Source organism: Monodon monoceros, unplaced genomic scaffold (genome assembly GCF_005190385.1).
Source record: "Monodon monoceros isolate NGI ecotype Baffin Bay Population unplaced genomic scaffold, NGI_Narwhal_1 Super_Scaffold_15, whole genome shotgun sequence".
NCBI classification, from domain to species: domain Eukaryota; kingdom Metazoa; phylum Chordata; class Mammalia; order Artiodactyla; family Monodontidae; genus Monodon; species Monodon monoceros.
The window spans coordinates 10,842,696-10,866,592 of record NW_021703771.1 but is presented as its reverse complement, the minus strand read 5'-3'; the positions used below and the strand labels follow the sequence as shown (position 1 = coordinate 10,866,592).

General features: G+C 40.3%; 1 protein-coding gene across 1 annotated transcript in view; it reads left to right on the top strand.

Annotated features, from left to right (window-relative positions):
- The window catches only part of COL12A1 (collagen type XII alpha 1 chain), a 106,005-nt gene extending 84,742 nt beyond the window's left edge, over nt 1–21,263 (top strand). Inside the window, exons 46-58 of the mRNA XM_029224239.1 lie at nt 363–449; nt 1,975–2,028; nt 3,050–3,145; nt 4,346–4,399; nt 4,765–4,818; nt 9,216–9,269; nt 11,410–11,481; nt 14,894–14,929; nt 15,039–15,105; nt 15,622–15,810; nt 16,764–16,832; nt 17,819–17,989; nt 20,221–21,263. Of these exons, the coding sequence (XP_029080072.1) occupies nt 363–449; nt 1,975–2,028; nt 3,050–3,145; nt 4,346–4,399; nt 4,765–4,818; nt 9,216–9,269; nt 11,410–11,481; nt 14,894–14,929; nt 15,039–15,105; nt 15,622–15,810; nt 16,764–16,832; nt 17,819–17,989; nt 20,221–20,396 (1,179 nt within the window). The 3' untranslated portion in view covers nt 20,397–21,263. The remainder of the gene's footprint in view (nt 1–362; nt 450–1,974; nt 2,029–3,049; nt 3,146–4,345; nt 4,400–4,764; nt 4,819–9,215; nt 9,270–11,409; nt 11,482–14,893; nt 14,930–15,038; nt 15,106–15,621; nt 15,811–16,763; nt 16,833–17,818; nt 17,990–20,220) is intronic.
- The last annotated feature ends 2,634 nt before the right edge of the window (nt 21,264–23,897 follow it).

Here is a 23,897-nt window from a genome sequence, read left to right as displayed (position 1 = left end):
TAAGTCCCTGTAGGCCTGGAAAGGATTTTAGATTTTGTTCTGAAGGAAATGGGCCTCCATATCTGAGATACTCAGCCTTTCTCTAACGCCAGACTAGAGAAAATTGGATTAAATAGCCAATGGTCTTGATGATAGTTTTGTAAACATATTTTTGTTGTGTGAGGTTTCCTAAAGCAAAACATAAAATAAAGACATTAGGATCAAAGCAAGATTCAACATAAGACTGTTTGTAATCATAGCTAAAAATTATTTCTTCAAGTTGGGAAACAGATTCCCTTGTGTATATAAGATTAGTGAGCATGGGGGATGGGAAGCTGTTTTTACCATCAATTCATAGATAAATATTCTTTTCAAAATTTCAGAGAGATGAAGCAAAATGCCCCAGTCTTCCAAATGCTTGCACGTGTACGCAGGACAGCATTGGACCTCCAGGACCACCAGGCCCTGCGGTAAGGAAACAAATAGTGCCTCTAGTTTTTCCTGGTAAATCTTGGGCATGATCACCCTTTGGCCGGTATGTCATGCGTAAGAAGCTCCCAGCCACTGGTGTGTTCTAGGGCAGAACAAGCTGCATTGCACACCATTTTTGTAGCATCTTTTGAGATCTGAAGTGGAGTAAATCAAGAAGAAAATTTGAACACATCTGAACACATTTCTCTAGCCACACAAGAATGAATGATATCGGCTAGCATTCAAGAGCTTTTCTCTTAAAGATATGAATTTGGGTTTCTCTCTGTAATCACTTGAGTTTGAAAATTCCTTTGTTTCCTGATGCTTCTCGTACGTATGTTATGGAGTCATGGTTGAGAGGCTGGCCCAACAACAACTTGTTTAGAGCCTAGCATATGTGTACGTTATTAGCAAACATATCAGAGAATAACATAGAGGATAATATACATATGTGATGATATCATAAACTCTGGGTGAAAGTGTTGGTGTTAGGAATAACTTGAGTGGGAAGACTGACCAGGTCTATTCATGGGTGGAGGGGAGACCAAGAAAATGCAATGCAAAACATTGAAGAGTACACTCATGTGTCTCATTAATCAATGTGGACTCCCCGATTTAGTCAATCTAACATCTGACCTGGGCTGGTTTTTCAGAATGGAAGTGATACCTTTAAGCTCTATTGAACTCTTTTAAGAAAATGGTTAATTAACATACGAACAGTTCAGAGAGCCTCAGAACACCAGATTTTACTATACATGGGTCATAGCAAATAATGTAAATTGATTTTAAGTTAATTACAAACTAGCTCCACATATACGGAATCAAAATGACTCTGGAATTACCAGTGGCCCTGATGATTTTGTAAACATATTTTTGTGATGTGAGTTTTCCTAAAGCAAAACATAAAATAAAGATATTAAAGAGCAAAGCAAGATTCAACATAAGACTATTTGCAATTAACAGTGACTTACCTGATTTATATTTGTAATCATAAAATTATATGCTGGATGTGACTCAGATGTTCTTGAGAAGTAGGGATTTTTTTCCCTCTAATTGTATGATAACATTGTTGGATCTCACTATCATGTTTATTTCGTCTTTGTTCAGTGGTCTCTGAATTCCTGTTTGTTCTGAGATTTTGAGAGTTCTTCTTTTTGCATATTATTTTCCCTGAAGAATGCATTCATATAATTCCAAAACAGATTTTTCTCCTTAAAAATACTTAACTATAGTATTTAAGTAATGCTTGTTTTTTTCCCAGTAAACCTCAAATTCTCAAATAAACTTCAAAATTTGCTAACAATTAAGAAAAGTTCAGAATGTAAAAATGAGATCCTTAGAATGTACAAAGTTTCAAAATTCTCTTTCCCCACACATTTGTAGGATATAAAGCATTTACTTCCATATTTTATAAATAACTGTATTGTCTGGAGAATGCACTGCTTCTCAAAGCAATTTTTATATATCAACTTCTTCCTACTTTCCTGTGTTCACTCTAAAATGTACTCTTACTATGTATTTTAGGGAGGACCTGGTGCTAAAGGTCCCAGAGGTGAAAGAGGTATCAGTGGGGCAATTGTAAGTATATTTTAGAGAGCATTTTTATTTTCACCTGTATGTTAAAGTCTGGTTATTCAAATTTCTACAACTTGAGCAAGTTGATTCAAGTATAGTGTGCCTTAGGCAATAATTATCTCTGTCTTGTCTCTGGGTGTCAAAATGATGGATTAGGCTAGCCAGATAAAGAATGTACCGGGCATCTCACTGATGTAGGAATCGCACATGGGAAATCTGCAGAAGCACCTAAGGGCTCTGCTGTCACATGGGGAAGCAGAGGGGGTGACCTGGCCATCAGTTGGAAGACCCCACAGGGAGCAGGGTCCTGCTGGGGACGGTTCACCTGTCTCAGAGAAATAGCTGAGCAGCCACATGTGTGTTCATGGCAGGTCACCAGCCCCTTCTACCGGTTCCATACTGGTCTCCATAAGACAACTGAAGCTTCTTAGGGGAATATATTATGAAGATGATGTGTAGTTTTTGTCATACTATCACTAATGATAAGCTAACCCAGTTAGGAAAGTGAGGCTGGGGTGCTGACTGATCCAGGTCAGTCTGACTCCAAGTTTGTGCCTTTTCCACCTAGACACACTGCAAAGAAGCTCCAGCATAGAGTGAACGTATCTGCTCTTTCCTTGCTTGACTTATACATACGTTAGTCCCGGAAATAAGCCCAAGTCTAAGAGAAATCAGGACGAGCTTAAAAGAAATCAAATCCAGTGAATTTTGAGCTTTGATCTCTGAATGAATCTAGGACTATAAATATATGAATATATTATATTCAATGTATTTTACTTCTTTTAGAAACCTACTTTTAATAGGAATTTTGGAAATATAAGTGCTCTTGTGAATTTATTGTACTTTCCAGTTGTTCTTTTAATGAGTAGCAAAGGGAAGAAAGGAATGGCATTACATGTTTTTATAGATGGATAGATTTGTAAAATGTTTGCAAAGATTATATGATTGGTGTCTTAGAGTTATGAAGATAGGCGCTGGAAGGGCATTCCATGACTTTGAGCTTGTTTCTCTTCCGTGTATTTAGGGCCCCCCTGGTCCTCGTGGAGATACAGGTCCTCCCGGTCCCCAGGGTCCGCCAGGCCCCCAGGGACCCAACGGCCTCTCTATTCCAGGAGAACAAGTAAGCACAAAGCTTTCTGTATGAAATGAGGGTGGTGGATTAACGTTGAGTTTAACTGGAACATTTTTTTATTCTGTTTCGCCAAACTCAAATGTTTTCTCAGAGAACTCAACAAATTTTAGTCATTGAGAAGACTTCCTATGACTGTAATTTCAGATATGTAAATACTGTATGTAATAATACGTAACCGTGTAGGAAAAATTGTTGCTAATTATTTGACCTTTAAAAAAATTTTTTACTAAGTAATGCAAATATCCTTCAACATCCTGAAAGCTTTGATAATGCTTTGAGTCTGTGGCAGCCCCGGGGTCCTTTTCTAATGTTTATGACTTCAAGGCCAGCTTGCATTATTTATCTACATCATTACTTCTATAAAAATTTTTAATAAAATGTTTACCTTTTGTTCCAAATGCTAATCTGAACTTATAAAGAGGTGTTTTATCTTTAAAGGCTCATATTTTATTTAACTACTTTTTTCTATACTTTAAAACATACAGTAAATGAATAAGAATACAGATAATTTCATAGTTTTAAGTTTAGTTCTAAACTCCTTTTTAAAGATGCCATAATAGAAGACACATACATCCTTTTGGCATTTAGAGGAAAAACAATCTGTATCAGATATCACTAGAAATGAAACATTTGAAGGGCTAGGCCTTTTACACTCAAAAGGGTTGAATGCATCTACTTTTAGCTTCTTATGTCCAAAAGGGAGATTTAGGGGCTTTTACCTTTTCTTATTATTGCTACTAAATGAAGTTTATCAGCTTTAATTAATTCAGATTTGCCTGTGTAACAAGTGTCTTCTAGCATGTAGTTATAAAGACCAAAATTATGTTACAGTGTTTCATTGAATATCTATTAAAATGAGCACCAAATTAAATATATTAAATAAAAAACAGTTTTCCCTTCAACTTCTATTTCTATGAAAATCCCTATGTTAAATTAGGTTCTTTCAAAGGAGACATATTCTCCCATGATTATATAAAATTATCCCATAACATGATAAGTGGAAATTATAACAGCATTTGTAGTTTAAAAAGTGAACATCAGTCCCCCAAATAATTGGTTCACCTCCCATCACAAATATGCTTCACTGGATTTATGAAGTGACAGAGGTTTCAGGAATGGCTCACGTCTTTCCTTTTCACTTAATTTCTGTAAAACACCTGAGACCTGTTTTCCCGCTGCTTGCTCCAGGGTCGCCAGGGCATGAAGGGCGATGCTGGAGAGCCGGGACTTCCAGGCCGGACGGTGAGTTGTTTTTCACGCTGCCTTTTCTTTGCTGGTCAAGTGTTATTTGCATAGTTGCCCTTGTGGTGCCTCAAAAGGTGAGCCAAGGTTAAGCAGCAAAGCAGAAGCCTGGCCGTGTGCTGCACGTCATTTCCATTCCGTTGCCTGGTTTTAGTCTTCAAGCTTGTGTTGTTCAGTCAGGTCTGGGCTTGATGACTGAGCGAGCATCTTCCTCTTGGGCTGGCACTGGGCTTGCTTCTGAGTGTCTGTTTCCTTTCAGAGCCCCCTGCATTTTTTCCCCAAACATCTTAGAGAATAACACAAATCCCTTTTCTCACACAAGAAGTTAATTACAGTGTTTCACTTGTTTGTTTCCTTTTGTGTAGGGAACCCCAGGATTACCTGGCCCACCAGGACCAATGGGCCCTCCAGGAGATAGAGTAAGTTTTCTTGGGCAGGCTGTAAGGATGTTGGAAATGATATCACATTGTTGCCTATTAATTAAGAACCCCCCATAATTCAATTTGCATGGCTGGAAATGCGGAGTTCACACATCTCACGGGAGGCAGAAAAGCTAATATCAGCGGACCAGCCGATACCAGGTCAATCTCAAGGTCTATGAAACAAAATGGTAGGACTTCAAATGAGTTGTCAGAATTTTAATTTTGGAAAAATTTTTTCTTTTATCATATTTGGAAAAACAAGTCCCTAAAAGGAATTTTGGTTCATTGGAGAGAGATTCAAGAATCCTAGCAAATTGCTTTGAATCCTAAAATTAAAATCTTTGTTATGAGGCATCTCTTACGTAACTCTAAGAATACTCTTGATTTCCGTGGCACTTTCTATGCAGGCAGGGACATCTTTTCTACACCTTTAGAACTCAGATACCCCCTGTAGGCCTCTGTGATGGAAAGCCGACTGGAACCTAGTAGGGATTTTGCTCATTTGTGGCAGATTTCAGTTTTGCTCTTAACTTATGATGAAATTGGTGCAGGAGACCCAATTTTTTCTTGGACAAGTAAATGAGAAGCACAGTGAACATGGCTTCTGTGCTCTAATCCAATGTTATAGAAAATTTGCTTTCATAGGAGACGACGAATGCTTTAATAAACTATTTTAGAGTTGCTCGGAACCAAGGCACTAATGACTTTTCAGCATCTTCTGGTCCAGACAACAGTCTGAGAGTTGGGTGGATTCTGACTTATCAAGTTAAAACACAGGACTAGCAGCAGGGTCTCAGAGGGCCAGGGCTATAATAGCTGTCACTAAAGGCATTGATTTGTTACCCTTAACACCTCCCCAACATCATGGGGCAGGAGAGTTGGGTCAGTCAGATGGAGCAAAGATTTTGCCCAGATAATTCCAGATTTGGATGATTTGCCAGTGAAAGTTATTTGCTCCAATGCCTACTCTTGAGTTTATGAGAGAGTGAGGTCAAAGAGAAAACTGTATTCTCTGGGAGTCTGGGACCAAGTGGTACTTCTATATACTTATTCTTCTGACTTTTTTGAGACTGGCACTTCAGTTTTTTGGAATTCTTATTTTACAATAAAGGACAATAGTGAGATTGCAAAGGTGACAAGTCAGTCTATTCAGTTAGTCAAGAAAACCAAAAATACCGCAATCAGGAAGTAATGATGCATATTGAATATAGTTCAATATCCTGTGATAAACCATAATGGGAAAGAATATGAAAGAGAATATATATATATATATGTGTGTGTGTGTGTGTGTGTGTGTGTGTATAACTGAGTCACTGTGCGATACAGCAGAAATTAAACACAATGTTGTAAACCAACGATAGTCCAATAAAAAAAAAATGATGGGCCGTCTCTCTTGCTGCCGCTGCTACTGAAGCCCTGTTGGGCCCATCATGCAGTGCGGGCTTTGTGCAGACTCGCTGGGTGGCCAGTGCCATCCCATCAACACGTTCCTCCTGAACTGGCAGTCAGGCAGCCACCGCTGCCATCGCTGTGTCCCTGAAAAGTGAGGGAGTGGAAAGGACTGCGTTCTTCTAGCTCTAACCTGTGAATCCAGTCCTGGTGAGGCCACCCAGGACTCTCGTGTTGAGGCTGAGGAAAGTCTTCAGGAAATCATTTGTCGTTTTCCATCACAGTCTTGCACGCCGACCTACCACTTAGTTTCCTACTGCTAGTGTTGAGAGTAGAAGGCACAGCTGAGGGAACATAAACAGTTTTGGAAAGTTAGACTTTGGGTGCAGGCATCTCCGCTGAAAACTAAAAGAAAGAAAGAAAGTTGAACCCTGTGGTAGAAGAGAAGAGAAGACAGCTCAGGAGAGCAAGCCCAAGGACCATGGTGAGGAAGACATGTTACCAAGGTGGAGGTGGTGGGAACAGCAGGCATGGGTTGCCTTTAGCACGGATGATTTTCCAATGAGGCACAGCTCTGGGGACTGTCAGAAAGTAGCAAGAGAGCCACAGGTGCAGGCATGACATGCAGTATATCTGTGAAAGCAGCCATAGGTCCTCTCAGCCACCCTCCCATGGAGGGAAGCAGCAATAACTACTACAGTTTTGAAAATGGAGAATAAAAAAAAAAAATTACACTACAAAGTGCTACAGATGGCTCAGTGGTAGCCCTTCTGAGGCCACCAGAATAAAGTCTGCTTCACCCCAACTTAGATATGTATTTCTTCTAAAAGAAGATGGTTGGTTACACCAAAGTGTCCATCCATGGATGAATGGATTAAAAAATGTGATATATATATATCATGTATATAATGGAATATTACTCTGTCTTAAAGAAGAGGGAAATCCTGTCATTTGCAACGACATGGATGAACCTTGAACTTGGAGGACATGCCAGCTGAAATAAGCCAAGCACAGAAGGATAAATACTGCATGATCTCACTTAATGTATGGAATCCTTAAAAAGTTGAGCTCATGGAAACAGAGTATAGCGGTGGTTGCCAGGGGCAGGGGAAGAGGGAGAAATGGGGAGATATTAGACAAAGGATACAAAGTTTCATGGAGATTGACATATATACACTATTGATACTATGTAGAAAATAGATAACTAATGAGAACTTACTGTACAGCACAGGGAACTCTACTCAGTACTCTGCAGTGACCTAAATGGGAAGGAAATCCAAAAACGAGGGGATGTATGTATGCGTGTAGCAGATACACTTTGCTGTACAGTAGAAACTAACACAACATTGTAAAGCAACTACACCCCAATAAAAATTTTTTTAAAAAGGATACAAAGTTTCAGTTATGCAAGATAAGTTCTGGAGATCTAATGTACAGTGTGATGACTATAGTTAATACCATATTGTGTATTTGAAATTTGCTAATAGAGTATATCTTAAATATTCTCCTACCTAAGAAAATGATAACTATGTGAGGTGATACATGTGTTAATTATCTTGATTGCGGTAATCATTTCACAACGTATACATATATCAAAACACCACATGTACGCCATAAATACATACAATTTTTATTTGTCAATTATACCCCAATAAAGCTAGAAAAAAAAGAGAAAATGGTTGATCAGGAAGTTCTTAGGATGACTGAAGGAGGATTATTCAGAGATATGATACTTACCTAAAAAAAGTGGGAAAAAAAGTGTATCTTCTACAGCAGCTGGAGGAAACTTAGATGGTAGAAATGCCATTTGAACTGTCCAAGCAATACTCCGAGCATTTCTGCTTCTTAAGTGGCTCTCGGAAGCAGTGTTGATGTTACATGAGATGAACTTGTAGTCTGCATTTTGTTAAGCAGGCCTAGATCTTCCAGAAAACAGTCTGAAATGTTTATGTTTCTGAAAAAAAAATTTTTTTTTTGCAGGGGGTGGAATATTTCTAACACAATTTTAAAGAAATAATTTAAACTTCCTATTTTGTAATATCAATGGGAGTGTGGATACTTAATGGAGATATTGATCCAAATGTTCTTGATTTGTGCTAAAATCCAAGAATATGCATAAAATTAACACATATTCTCAAAGGAGACAAAAATCTCCTTTGACAGAGGAATGCAGCAACACAAAAAACGACCTGACTCAGAAATCCTTGGCTGGATTTCAGAGGTCTGTACTTGGGATGAATGCTAACTGGGCAGCGAGTGACTCATTCCAGGCAGAGGTCACTTGGCACCACGCAAGCTGCTCAGAGATGCCCGGTGCTTCTGTACAGATCTCTTCTCCCAGTGCAACCCTAACTGGGTCTGGCCTTTCTGTGAGATGAGGAGAGATGGACCGATAAAAAAATTGAGTGAGGATTGAGGATTTCCTTTCTTTTGAGTGGAGGAGTTAAGATAGTTTTGCCTCTTTCTTGGAGGGGAGGAGAGAAATCCCTGAGGAGTGAAGCATCAGTGGCCCTGCCCTGGCTGTCTGGTGTTGCTTAGGAAACAAGGAAGGGGGTTTTCTAACCAGGTGGTTGGCCCCTCCTGCATCTTCTGTGATGCAACACTCCCTTCATCTTACTTTGATCCTTCCTGGGCCAGTTAGTCGACATTGACTTTTTGGTAGAAAGGGCTAGTCTTCCTTTAGACTTCTTTACACTCTTATAAAAGTAAACCTGAGTATCTTCATAAAAGGAATCTGCTTTCTTCGGAGAAGACTGGATTGATTCTTAAAATGATTTATGTTTATATTTATAACTATATAAATGACTGAGTATAGAAATGAATTATTCAATAAAAAGCATAACTTCAATGGAAAACATTTTTTGGCATATTTGTCTTTATATTGAAAGGTTACCTGCAGTTGGGTTAAATCCCTCACCTGTCACTCTTATCAACCTGTCTAGTGTCTTTCCATTTTACTTGGTCATTATTTCACTAATCTATAATTAATTTCATTTTTACAATAGGGCTTTACTGGAAAAGATGGAGCAATGGGACCTAGGGGCCCCCCTGGGCCACTGGTAAGAATGGAATAGGTGACACTCTTATCTCCCCACCCTAAACCCCTAGCCCCACTTGCTAGGGAAGAGCCTGGTAACCTGACCTTTGAGGCATGTTCCATCTGTGCTGGGGGGCACACCGTCGAGGGAGCTACTTGTTTTTATTCTCCTAAATCAAAATGGGCTAGAGAAAACAGAGGTGTTAAAATAGAGAGTCTTTCTGTTTAATCAAGTTATATTTGAAAAACAACAACAACAAAAATATCCCTAACCAACCAGTTCCTTCCATGCCCACATTAAGTGGTAGGTTTTATGACCTTACTGGTTACTTCCTGTTCTAGAATTTTAAGAGTCCGTAGCCTATGATATTTGAATTTTAAGGACATTAATTACCGAACAGCTTTAAGTCATTCAGAGGAAGTAAGTTTTTACCCGAGTAGGTTTTCTAATTAAGATCTTTGGGGAAAATACTGAAGCCAATGATTTTGAAAGAAGCATCTGTATACCTGCATCCAGGTGAGATCACAATTACATTGTTTGAGGTGATGGATGCTCTTCATGGCTTCTGGCTGTATATGAGGACTGGAGAGCATATGTTAAAATAATTTTATTATTTATGTTTAATATAGATGTTCTCAAGTAGAGTTGAAAATGTATAATATGTGAATTGGTTCAGCCACTATGGAGAACAGTATGGAGGTTCCTTAAAAAACTACAAATAGAATTACCATATGACCCAGCAATCCCACTACTGGGCATATACCCTGAGAAAACCAAAATTCAAAAAGAGTCATGTACCAAAATGTTCATTGCAGCTCTATTTACAATAGCCCGGAGATGGAAACAACCTAAGCGCCCATCATCGGATGAATGGATAAAGAAAATGTGGCACATATATACAATGGAATATTACTCAGCCTTAAAAAGAAATGAAATTGAGCTATTTGTAATGAGATGGATAGACCTAGAGTCTGTCATACAGAGTGAAGTAAGTCAGAAAGAAAAAGACAAATACCGTATGCTAACACATATATATGGAATTTAAGGGGGAAAAAATGTCATGAAGAACCTAGGGGTAAGACAGGAATAAAGACGCAGACCTACTGGAGAACGGACTTGAGGATATGGGGAGGGCGAGGGGTGAGCTTTGACAGGGCGAGAGAGAGTCATGGACATATACACACTAACAAACGTAGTAAGGTAGATAGCTAGGGGGAAGCAGCCGCAAGGCACAGGGATATTAGCTCGGTGCTTTGTGACAGCCTGGAGGGGTGGGATAGGGAGAGTGGGAGGGAGGGAGACGCAAGAGGGAAGACATATGGGAACATATGTATATGTATAACTGATTCACTTTGTTATAAAGCAGAAACTAACACACCATTGTAAAGCAATTATACCCCAATAAAGATGTTTAAAAAATAAAAAAAAAATAAAAAAAAATAAAAAAAAAATAAAAAAAAAAGAAAATGTATAATAAACTTTGATTTAAAGCATTTACTACAGATACTAAAATTTACATAATTGATGAATAAAGGATTGTTTTACCAAAATCTGATGATTCTATTTTAAGGATATTTTAGCTTTAGACATAATGTATTGATTAGCGATATTATAAATATTTTACTAAAAATGTTGCTAAAATGTCTTAAAGCTGTGCTGAAAGGAACGGGGAGAAATTCTTACGGTTTTGATGGGATAGAGGGTGCTGATATGATAGAAGAGGAGGCACCCTTTATTTGAATGCACCAAAGAAAAAGTGAGTTTCTAGGCTGAGATGCAACTCCCAGGAGACAAGGGGAAACTCCACCATGTGGTGCCCAGTTACCTTCTCAGTATTTTCCCCAGCCAGAGTTCACTCCTGCCTTTTGATGAGTTTTCTGGTTTGGTAATAGAAACAAACTAATAGGAATTGCTTTCTGCAAATTCACTTAGCAGTCAATTTACTAGGATCACAGTCTGTGAATAGTGAAACCGATTAAATATAGTCCATAAAGATTGAATGGGAATTTTCAAGATTTTTTTTCCTCCATGTTATCTTAAAATTTGATTTTGCTCTTCCTTAGTATGTGATTATGTGCTAAAAGCTTTTAAAACCAGCCATGCTTTGTTAGTTTACTTTAGATGAAATTCTTCTTTGATGGTAAGCTTCCCTGTGTTGTAGGGAAGCCCAGGCTCTCCAGGAGTCACAGGACCGAGTGGGAAACCAGGAAAACCCGGAGACCACGGCAGACCAGTAAGTGGACGGCTTGCATACCTAGTCATTCCACTGTGGCCATGAATGAGGAGACTGCAAGGCTGTGGCATATTTATGTTATCTCTGCTGTAATGTGTGTGAAGCATTCGCTGAAGCTATGCTAAATCCGTGGATTTAACTTGGTACTAGTTCTAAAAATTTTCTCTCTAAGCTATAACATTCTGGGATGAAAATTGTGGTCATAGGGTTTCTTTAAAAGGAGAATGGGATTATAAGCCAAGACACATATTTCTGCACTGAATAAACACTCAGAGCTGCGTCAGCAAAATCATTCTCTTTGTTTAGGAGCGGTATGCAGCTTAAGATAGAAAAATACATGATGGTGCATGGTGCCTCCATGGGTGCTCTGCAGAAGTTAACCCTTTGTCAGTATCCTGTAGCCACACTGCTGGCTCTTTTCTCTTGCGCTGAGGTTGCTAGAACATTAGTCCCAGAATTAAAAGGATTTATCTCACCCACCATTATACTTTTTTATTTATTTATTTTTTGCGGTACGCGGGCCTCTCACTGTCGTGGCCTCTCCCGTTGCGGAGCACAGGCTCCGGACGAGCAGGCTCAGCGGCCATGGCTCACGGGCCCAGCCGCTCCGCGGCATGTAGGGATCTTCCCGGACCGGGGCACGAACCCGCGTCTTCTGCATCGGCAGGCGGACTCTCAACCACTGCGCCACCAGGGAAGCCCCATTATACTTTTTTATACTGCCCTGCTCCAATTTACATCCAGTTTAATTTTCTTTTCATCAGACGTTTTGATTAAAATAATAGTTGAGATGGTATCATGCATATCTTCTATTTGCAAATCAGTATCTCCAAAACTGAATTCATAGCTTCTAAAATACCCAGAAGTATTTGTAATGACTGTTGGGCTCCATATTCTTCGTTACAAGCTCTTCCTTATTTGTATGTATGAGGAATGAATTTATTTTAAGCAGTTTTTTTTTGTCTGAATAGAATTCTGAAATATAAAAATTTATCTCAAAGATCAACAAGTCCAGTTATTAGTAATGACACATCTATCAGGGCTGTTCTCTGAACAGAACTTCTCTCTTCTGAAGTATTGTCCAAAGTTATATAAACCCAAGCTTAAAAATTTTTTTAATGTCAAACTAACTTAGAATCTTCATGTGATATGGCCTGCCTTCTATGTTTACATAAAATTAAGCAAGCAGCATAAAGATGAAAGGACTCCTGGTGTACTTCTTACTCTGTGTGTACTCTAGCATATGACTTTATTAGTTTCTTTTCCTCAATGAATCATGACAGAAACTTCACAAGAGCCCTTAAAAGTACATGGAACTTGTTAACCCTTTCAGAATTCTATTTCATTTTACTATGACTGAAAGAGAGTCTAACGTAAGAATATCACTGATGTAATTGATGGCTGAAGTTAGAAACCTGAAAGAAACTTCTACTTCCTTTACTTGAAATGAGAGCTCTAGATACTGGCAATAAAGATGAGTTCTAAATCATACATCCTAGAACAATCTCAGAGTGGCAGTAAATTAAAAAAAAACACATGGGAACAAAGTAGCAGTAAGTGTAAAAAATAATTTCCTGAAATTTACAAAAGGCTCCAAACTAAATAATGTTTCCATAAGAGTCCAGTACTTTTAGCAAAGGGCAAACTCCAGTTTTTCTTATGACTATAATTTGGTAACATTTATTTGGACCTTATCTACCCCCTTTTCCCCCTTTATCTTTTTCATCCTTCTAAGGTAGCAAATTACCTCTCCTTTTCTTCTCTCTTCTATCTTACCTTTAGTTTCTAAAACCAAAACTAGCAGACGGGAGTATAAAGGTCTTAGGAGAGAGCTTAGCTCAGTCACTGTTAGCTTATGTCATTAGCTCTTGGAACCAGTGGTGTCTTCTTGCTAACTTGTAACACCTGATATTGTGTCGTGGATGTTTCCAGGAACTGCTGATGGAATATTTTTATTCATTTACTCAACACCCATTTGTTTGGTGCCTAAATGTGCCCGTCGGTGTTCTAAGGTCTGGGGATATAAACGTAAACAAGACAAAGTCCTTGCCCTCATGGAGATTCTAGTGGAGGATATAGACCCCAACATGTAAATAAACAATACGGTTTCTGGTGATGATGAGTGATAACAAAGAAAAGAAACACAGAGTAAGGGGTTAGGGGGTAATTGTGGTGGTGGAAGGGGGCTATTTCAGACACAGCAGTCAGGGAGTCTGTCTGAGGAGGTGGAATGAAGCGAGGGAGCAGGCAGTGGGAACAGCATTCCAGGAAGTGGGAACAGCATGAACAAAGGCCGAGGGAGGACGAAGGTGGCACGTGGAAGGAACAGCAGAGAGGCCCGGGCACCGGAAGTAAAGGGAGTGAGGGGAGAGGGATGAAAGATGAGGTCAGCTAGCTGGGCACAGGTAAGCATGTGGACCACCCAGCCCATGGCGAGGATCTCTAATCTTATTCTTCGTGTGATGGGAAGCCCTTGGAGCCAAAGAGTGACATGCGCCAATTTTCTTTTTAAAAATATCAGTCTGGCTTCTCTGTGGAGAACAGACTCAAAAGGGGCCAAGTGGGTTGCAGGAGGACCAGTTAGGAGGATACTGGAGCCGTTCAGGCAAGAGTCTTGGAGACGGTAAGAGGCAGTTTGGTTTGGGATGTTATCTGACCATCAGATTTGTCAATGGTTTGGGCGTTCCTTTCAGCTGGCAGCCTGGAGATATACTGAAAGACAAAAACTTCTTGCACTAGAAGGAAGACTTTTTCCAAGATCCTCTCATGGCCAGTGAGAGGCCTGACAGAATAGGGACAAATGTTCTGTGGTTGCGTTTGGATGTGGGAACCACCACTTGGATTGAGCCCTTTAATAAGGGAGGCACATGGTTCCTTTCATGCCCAGTGCACAAAAAATCACTGGAAGAAGTTACAGATACACATTTAGTTAGGGAATTGACAGAAAGCTCTTACTAGAACAGGTTCTTATGGGTTCTAACTGAACCAAGATCAACCTCATGCATAACCTAAAGTAACCACCTGAGCTCCCCAGCCATGGGGATGTAAAGGAAAGTAGAATGGTAGCAAGGGCAATTTTACATGTGTTTCAGTTCCAGACCTATATTGTGAATGGCATCATAAAATGTATGCACAGTACCTAACTTCTAAATTGGTGATCATAAAATTCACATCTCAGCACTATATTGGAGGACACGTGCTTCTGAGAGAGGGAGAGAGAGAGAGACAGGGAGACAGATTAGATTCCTTTTAACAGACAAACAAAATGTGAGTAACATGGATGTAAGTGTGATGTGTCATTGTGCTAATTTGTTAGAAAGCAGACCTTGCCCTCTTTCATCATCCTGTCCATTCATGAGTCATTTTAGACCATGTTTGTCAGTTTCTAATATCTGAAATTCCTATATTTCAGGGTCCATCGGGATTGAAAGGAGAGAAAGGTGATAGAGTATGTATTTCTTAAAATTTGACTTACAAATTTATATCGTGTGTTAAACATTGGACTCTGAAACTATGGAAATAATATGCTGATCCTACTTATTGATTTAATTAACTAGGGAGACATTGCTTCCCAGAACATGATGCGAGCAGTTGCAAGACAAGTCTGTGAACAACTGATAAGTGGTAAAATTTCTTTTCCTTTTAATGTATGAGTGTGTGTGTTGTTTTTAGTTAATTGCAGGAAAATGCAATTTGTGTCATAAACTTTCAAAGATAGATGTTTCTATTTCATTTTCGTGAGCTCTTATTTTTATACATTGTCAGTTTTGTATCCTGTTAGATAAAGCCAATGATATTTTAATGACTATCATTAAGTTAAAACGATGAACCAAGGTAAAATAATAGCCTGCTATCCTTACATTCAGTCTGATACAAAATTGTATTTTTTTTTTTTTTTTTTTTTGCGGTACGCGGGCCTCTCACTGCTGTGGCCTCTCCCGTTGCGGAGCACAGGATCCGGACGCGCAGGCTCAGCGGCCATGGCTCACGGGCCCAGCCGCTCCGCGGCATGTGGGATCCTCCCGGACCGGGGCACGAACCCGTGTCCCCTGCATCGGCAGGCGGACTCTCAACCACTGCGCCACCAGGGAAGCCCCCTTATTGGGTTTCTTACTAATAAGTCTTATTTATTTTTTTTAGGTCAGATGAGCAGATTCAATCAGATGCTGAATCAGATTCCAAACGACTACCACTCTAGTCGCAACCAACCAGGCCCGCCGGGTCCTCCAGGGCCCCCTGGCAGCGTGGGAGCCAGAGGAGAACCAGGGCCTGGGGGGCGGCCAGGCTTCCCGGGCACACCAGGGATGCAGGGACCCCCGGGTGAACGAGGTAGGCATTCCTGACTGCTGCACAGAGATAAAGGAAGGAACCTGCAAGCGTAGGAGCTGGGTCCGGTTGAAAAGCATGTAGAAGACTGGACTTAGCAAACTACACTGGTCTTGTTTGGACAGCCCCAGAAGAGCCGTGCATCCACGAACCTGTCTTTCTCTTTAGGCAGCTGCAGGCTGTAGAGATCCCTGTCTTAGAAAACAGGAAGATTTTGTCATGAGAGCTCAGTAAAGACAACGCTATTTTCTGATTGTTGCTGTCGTTAATGGGAAAAACTGTATCCTGGCAAACTGAATCAGGCATAAAATCTTATTAATTGTTTTGACTGGCAAGAGCTGGGCAGCAACTGAATGCAAGCAGCCCTAAGATTTTGGATCTAAATTCTTCTGGTTCCTTTATTCAGGGCCTGGAAACTGGTCTTATGTGTTTATGTGGCTTTAATTTCATGGTAGATAAGTGTAACTGAAGGAAAAGAAGAAAAACAGGATTATGTGATTCCAGATGTTTCAGGATGCTGGGTACTCACTTTTGTCAGACTGATGGCTAACATTCTGTGGAAAACGTAGATATGTCTATAATTCTGATTATTTAGATGCAGTACTGATAGGGCTACTAAAGATAAGATACCTTTAAGACGTCTTCAGTGAGTTGTAACTATTTATTCAAGATTTCTGTTCTTAATTACGGCTTCTAAAATAATATATTAGATGTGTTTGTTTTCTTCAAGTAATTTTTCCCCTGACTTGTAGCCAGATTTGTTTCTTGGCCATGAATCTGGAATTACACAAATGTCTAGAAAGAATTTGGCTTAAAGTGTGGACTTCTGTGAAAAATTGGGTTCTGCTTTCACTACGGGAAATGAATTACTTGAATCAAGTACTATCAGTTCCGATGAAGGCTACATATTTCCGGATCATTTTCCCTCTGTGTTTTCCCATTTTGTGCTTGCTTAGGTTTGCCGGGAGAGAAAGGTGAAAGGGGTATTGGATCTCCAGGACCTCGAGGGCTGCCTGGCCCCTCAGGTAGGTTTGCTAGTACATCAAACAAGTGAACATATCATTACCGAGAGAGCATACGACCCCACGAGATGCACAAACTCATCCTGTTAGCTTCAGGCATACTGACCATCACGGAAGATATTTTAGCAAGAAGTCCCACTTGTATGACCTCCTCATTTTTATGTTCTCTTTGTTCAAAAATGTTTCAGTGCGTTCTATTTAAGCGTTTACTCTAACTTTAATATATGAGGGTTTGAGTTTTAGTGACACAGAGGGCTGTTGTTTTCTCTTTATGGGATTCCTGTTTGTTTTGTTTGGCCTCATAGCCTTTAAGGATGCTGTCATTTCCTGTTCCTTCTGGTATTCTTTAAGAGGTCGCTAGTAGACTGAGGAAATATACTCTCATTAGAAATCCTGACACGTTGCAAGATTTCATTCACGGTTTCTTTATTGATGTTTTGGAAGGAAATAATAGTTGTTCTGTGCATTTTGTTTACTAGATTGAAAATGAATTTTTTTCTTCGTTATAAGGTCCGTGAGACCCTTGCAACCATGGTCAGTCCTGGAGGTTAAATCTTTACATTTATGTTAACCATGAGTAAGTGTCACTTGATCCAGAAATAGCACTGCTTCACATAGTCTGGAGGTGGAGCAGGCAACCCGAACGTCTGCCTTGGCTACCACAGCCATTTCCTGCAGCGAGTCTTACCTCTAAGACAGTGGGAGCAAACCAGAGAACTCACTGATATCTTTAGTTTGGCTCAATTCTTGCTAAGTCAGTTTTCTTTGAATAAAATCATTAACATAGTTGGATTTTTGGCATTAATTCTTGAATCACTGGTAAGAAAGTTCTACACTGGGTCATACTGGTGATTCCTTAAGGAAATATTTTCTTACCATACACTAGTGAATCGTCTAGTCTTGAAGTAGTGGAGGTGCCAAAGTATTGTTGACTGCCTCAGGAGATATGTTTGACAAGAGGGGAAATATTTCTTTTAAACCCATGATAGGTCCACAAGGAGAATCCAGAACGGGTCCACCAGGGTCCACAGGTTCAAGAGGTCCTCCAGGTCCCCCTGGTCGTCCTGGAAACTCAGGTATCCGAGGCCCCCCAGGTCCTCCTGGATACTGTGACTCTTCCCAGTGTGCCAGCATCCCATACAATGGACAAGGCTATCCAGGTATGTTGTTGCCATTATAGGGACCCAAACTCACCTGAATTAAAAAACCTTTATGGAAATGAAGTTCCCTAGGATGGAAGGAAAGTTGATTTGAGGATTTCTTGAAGATGTCAACTCTTTCAGTTGTATGTTTTGTTATTCTCTCTCAAAAGAATTAATGTTAATTTTATAACATTATTTCACTGTTAGGAGTTGAATAATTATCTTCTCCTCCTTTCTGTACTTCTGCACTTACCAGATCACATCATAAACCTCTCTTTATTTCTCTTGGGAGTTCAAAGAATGCTACCAATTGACTGTTTTTTTTTGTTTTTTTTTTTTTAACCCTAAAGGCTGGGAAGAGGGATTTGTTGAATACAAGAATATATCTAAAAAACTGTTTTGAGACTCTAATGTGTAGGCAGGCTATTTGATAACATGGTGCAGACAACTGAAAATATTTCACTATTTCACATTGTCCATGGAATTAATATTTATAAACTCTGGGACTTAATGTTTTTAGAGTCAGTCATGAAATTCTAGTACTCGACAATTACAGGAGGCAGAAGTCTCTTAAGCCTGACTTTGGGGACTGTTGGGATAAAGGAGATATGCTGATCTGAAAATAAATATATTAATGCTGTGGGCAGCGGTCAGCGGTGATCTTTTCATCAGCACACCCTCGAGCATCTTGCAAGTTTTAAAAATGATCCTGCTGTTTGATATGGTTGGCTACTAGCAAGTAGTGCATGAGTAGTTGAATATCTAAATATCTATATATCTATATATTTACGTGCATCCTTACCTATGACCAGAAGTAATCATGAATTGTAAATTTCTCAAGCAACCCATTCACACAATTACAATTTCCCTCTTTATGAAAGAAATTTAAATTACCTCTGCCTTCTGGTATGTGTGAATAACTTGAAATATATGGATATATACATATGTACTTTAACCATTACATACTTAGATGAATGTGTATAGATGTTTTTTTTGCATAGTAATTCAACTTTTAAAAACTATCATCTTTGACCTGTTTCAGGTTCCGGCTAACACATTTTCTAAGTCGCCAGCGCTGCTTACAGTTTGAATACATGAAAATCCTGTTTCTGAGATGTTTGCGCACGTGCTTATTAGGAAATGAGTCTGTATGGAAATCTCACCACCGATATGGTTAATGAACTGGGTGGACATCATAACGGAGGGTGGAGACTCTTTATACTAACTTGAATGAGACAAAAGCAGTGGTGTTAGTTTATAAGCCTGATGCATTTCAGTAATAATGTAGAAAAATATTATTTAAAAGAAAACGTTCACACACACAGCTCATGAGGAGCCTCAGCTTTGAAAGAGGCGCATAATAAAACTACTAACCGCGGAGATGATGCCATTTTGAGAAAAACAATTAACCTGGTTAAAGAGAAATACCTTATGTAAATAATAAACTAATGATGGCTTGTAAATGATTTGTATGTGATCCTGTCCACTAAAATCACTTAACAGTCCTGTACAATCAGCTTCTGCCTGCTGCTTGCTCTCTGCCGGAATAACACCAAATAGAATCTCATCTCTCGCTTGTTAGCGATGTGTCTGATTCAGGGCATGTGTCTTACTATGATTACCTTTTGTATGTGTACTTTCATTTGGATTTTGTAATCGCAATTTTCAAACCAAAGTTTGAGAGTCACTTCTTCTCTTCCTGTTTCGCTGTAGTCACTGGAGGTCCTCACCCACCAGCTGTAACTCAGGCCGTGGGAGAGACAGCCACAGAACATGTCATGTACTGTATATTACCTGGTGATAGTTGATTTTCACCTCCAGAATTCAGTTTCTAGGAGCCAATGTCACTTCCCCATACCTCCTCATCTTTCCAAATGGTTCTCTGAACTGAGGAGTTTGAAGTCATGAACGGTTGCTTGGGGATTTGCAATATCCTACCTAGGTTGGTTTACAGTTCTCCTTGGCCCAGTCTCTGACCCTTCCCAGGTATTTGTGCAATGATTGTACTTACTGCTGGATCTTTGAAGGTTAAAAACAAGTGCCATTTCATTATTGATCACCAAATTCTCTCTGCAAATGGAAGCAATCAGAACATTGTAATTTATCTATTTATAGTTATGAGATTAAGACTGGAGTGCCATCCCCTCGGGTGATGATTTAGCTTTTGCTGTGTGTGTGTGTGTGTGTGTGTGTGTGTGTGTGTGTGTGCCTTCCAAATCATGCCATAACTGTAATGTTGAATCGGACAGAGCCCTACGTGCCCGAGGGCGGGGCCTACCTGCCTGAGCGCGAGCCCTTCATCGTGCCGGTGGAGCCCGAGCGGACGGCGGACGAGTACGAGGACTATGGCGCCGACGAGCCCGCCGAGGAGCGTCCTCCCCATGAGCGCTGGCGGCGCGCCCTGCTCCGCGGCCCCCGGCAGTGAAGCTGACACTGCGCGCGCGCGCGCAGCACGGCCAGGCTGGGGGGAGGTGTTGGGATTCTCATTTACAGGTCAGACGGAGCAGTGCATGTGTTATCTGTCACGTTTCTTCCGGCGTTGCTTCATCCGAGAGTACCCTTTCTGGCTGTAGAGAACCTTGTTCCTGCAGGAAGCCTAGCTCGCTGCACGCAGTCTGTAGAAGTCTTTGCCTCTGCCCTTGAAGTGCTTGCGAAATACTTTGTTCACAAAAGCTGCAGGGAGAGAACGCGCCTTGTGCCTTTAGGTAGCACAGCGGGAAGCCTCAGTGAAACTCTTAGGTTAAGCAGTTAAGTCCTGGAACCCAGAACGACTGTGTATTTCGAGAGGGCAGTTTATCTTTTCCAATGCTTATTTGCAGTTCAATTACATCCCGATCTAAGCAGTTCCCCTCCTAAAACGAAAAAAGAGGGAAAAGTCAACTCTGTTGCAACTATTTATCTTCCTCTTCTATCTTCTGTTATACATTAGGGCATAGTATGCTCTTATACATCTCCTTTAACAACCACAAACCTTAAGCCATGTAGCTGAAATTATTGTATCAACTGGATACAGTTCCATATTGCCTTAAACCTCCTTGTTTTAGACACGCTAACATTTATACCAAATTGCAGATTATTCTGCAGAGATGGAATTGCATGTTTGTGTTGTACATTTAGTATGAACTTTTTTTTTCCCAGAACATAATGTTTCTTAGTTATCAAAAGCAGTTGGAAAATGTTTGCAAGACTATGAACATAGAATTGCTGCTTTTATATTTTAACTGCAGATTGTGAATTTCACTGCCTTATATTATTTATTTCTGAAACAAAAGAGGCATTTTTCAATAAAACTACTGAAAATTTGACATGGTATGTTTTTTCTTTAATGGCCTTTTGGACTGTCCAGGCGGTTGTTAAAACAAACAAGTTCATATCCTTGGATACAGTTACAAATCTTGCTAATACTATTAAATTATGCTAAATAACTTTAGATTTTTAATGATGTGGTGAAGTCATAGAAAGAGGGTAGTGAGAGAGCCTTAAAAAGCCCAGCAGATTCCAAAGGCTTTATTAGGAATGTAGAGGAAGTGTGGGTTGGTGGAAAAACAACTAAGTATCCTAGGAGACCCCAAACAACCAAACAACCTTTAACGAGCCACAAGATTTCATATGCATTCAGTCACTTTCCTATACCATACTTTACCCAATAGCATGTTTAACTGCAAAAAGGATAATCCTTAATGGAAATGTTTACATTTAGTGATACCTTCTTTTTTTTTACTTTTACGAACACAATAACATCATTTTACATATCAAAGAAAACAATGTAAATGTTTGTTTGAAAGAACTGACATCAATTGAAGAGAGAAGTACTGAAAGAACGTTTTCCACAGAGCAAAACATCTTGAGTTAAATGCTCCCTGGAGACCGCGATCAAGAGGGTCCCCAAGAAAAAGAGGAAATTCTCTTCCAAGGAGGAGCCTCTCAGCAGTGGACCTGAAGAGGCTGCTGTCAGCAAGAACAGCGGCTCCAAGAAAAAGAAAAAGCTCCGAAAGCTATCCCGGGAAAGTTAGAATGGACATTTCCCTAGTAGGGCGTAACTTACTGAGATATTTCCCAACCCATCCCCTATAGCCCAATAAAAATAAAAACAAATTCACGAGTCAAAAAAAAAAAAAAAGGACAAGATAATAGGGCTTCCCTGGTGACGCAGTGGTTGAGAGTCCGCCTGCCGATGCAGGGGACACGGGTTCGTGCCCCGGTCCGGGAAGATCCCACATGCCGCGGAGCGGCTGGGCCCGTGAGCCATGGCCGCGGAGCCTGCGCGTCCGGAGCCTGTGCTCCGCAACGGGAGAGGCCACGGCAGTGAGAGGCCCACGTACCGCAAAAAAAGAAAAAAAGGACTAGATTATAAATGTATTGTGATCAAGAGGTTTCAAGCAGATTGCCAAATTCATAGCATTCATCTGTAATTTCTGATACGTACATTTTAAAGCTGAAGGAGACCACTGAGATCATCCCAGTCTAATTCTTTGCTTTCTGTTAGGAAGAAACAGACTCAGCTAATCAGTTATCAGAGCAAGACTAGGACTCTAGGCCTTGTGCTTCTCACCTGGTTTTATCATCAGATACTCTCCTCTCCCTTCCTGGGAGCCCTTAGTTTCTGGGCAGGAGCTTTCATCTTTCAAGGTTCTATGAATTTATCTTCATTAATGTCTTTTTTTTTTTTTTGCGGTACGCGGGCCTCCCGCTGCCGTGGCCTCTCCCGTTGCGGAGCACAGGCTCCGGACGCGCAGGCTCAGCGGCCATGGCTCACGGGACCAGCCGCTCCGCGGCACGCGGGATCCTCCCGGACCGGGGCACGAACCCGTGTCCCCTGGATCGGCAGGCGGACTCTCAACCACTGCGCCACCAGGGAAGCCCTATCTTCATTAATTTCTGATTCATTTGGGTTTCTGATACTCCTTGATGATGAGCCTCTGTATCGGGAGCCTGAAGATGGGTTCAGTTCCTTGTCACTGACCCAGCTGGGTCCCAGGGCCACATGGATTTGAGGCGCAAAGGAATTCCACCTTCCCTCACCAGCTGGATGTGGGTTCAATTCTTGATGTTGGCGATGCAGATTTGCTACCTTCTAGTCTGTGCTGGGAGAGGGGGGAGGGACCAAGGCAGTCCTAAGCACAAATTAATAAATAACTGAGATATATGTTGGGATTTTTACTTTCATACTATATTTCCTCCTTGACGAAGTTAAAATTATTTCTGTAATCCCTGAGTGCATACTGACAAGTGATAGGGAGAAGATGGCCAGATAGTCTGGGTTTAAAAACCAGTGGTAACCCACACCCTCCAAATCAAACCTGTAGGTGCTGGCTTATTTATTCACACTTCCTTTGAGGGAATGCAGAACAACTTGAAACACATTTTCTAGTTCTTTAAATCTGGAAGTATTATGAGAAATTCATTATAACTTTTATTTGAAGTAAGGCTTTTATTTTTAAGAAATTAGACAGAAATAACGGTGGGAAGAGGTGGTAGCTTCTAATGAGGTCTACAGTGGGAAAGTTTGCAAACTTTAAAAACAGCGCTTACACAGATCCTAGCTGCTATTTTTTTTATAGAATATTTGTACAATGGGATTAGCAATTTAGCAAGTTGAATAGGTGGCTGCATGTATATTTTCTCATATTTGTGAGTATCTGTTTTTGAGTCTGTAAAGAGTTATGCTGCCTATTCACTTGGTCAAACTTACATTTTATTTTTTCTACAAATCACATCGATGTAATTGTTCCTATTTATTATTATATCCATTGCACTGTATTTGGCACATAAGATTATTCATCATTTGGTTTTAGCCATAATTACTCTATAATAAGAGGAGACTTGACTGTACTATCCTCATGGGGTCTGAGTGCCTTATAAAGGGCAGCCAATTATACAAAGAACAGTGGTGGTAAATCTTTTATTTTCAGAGGCAATCTTTTAG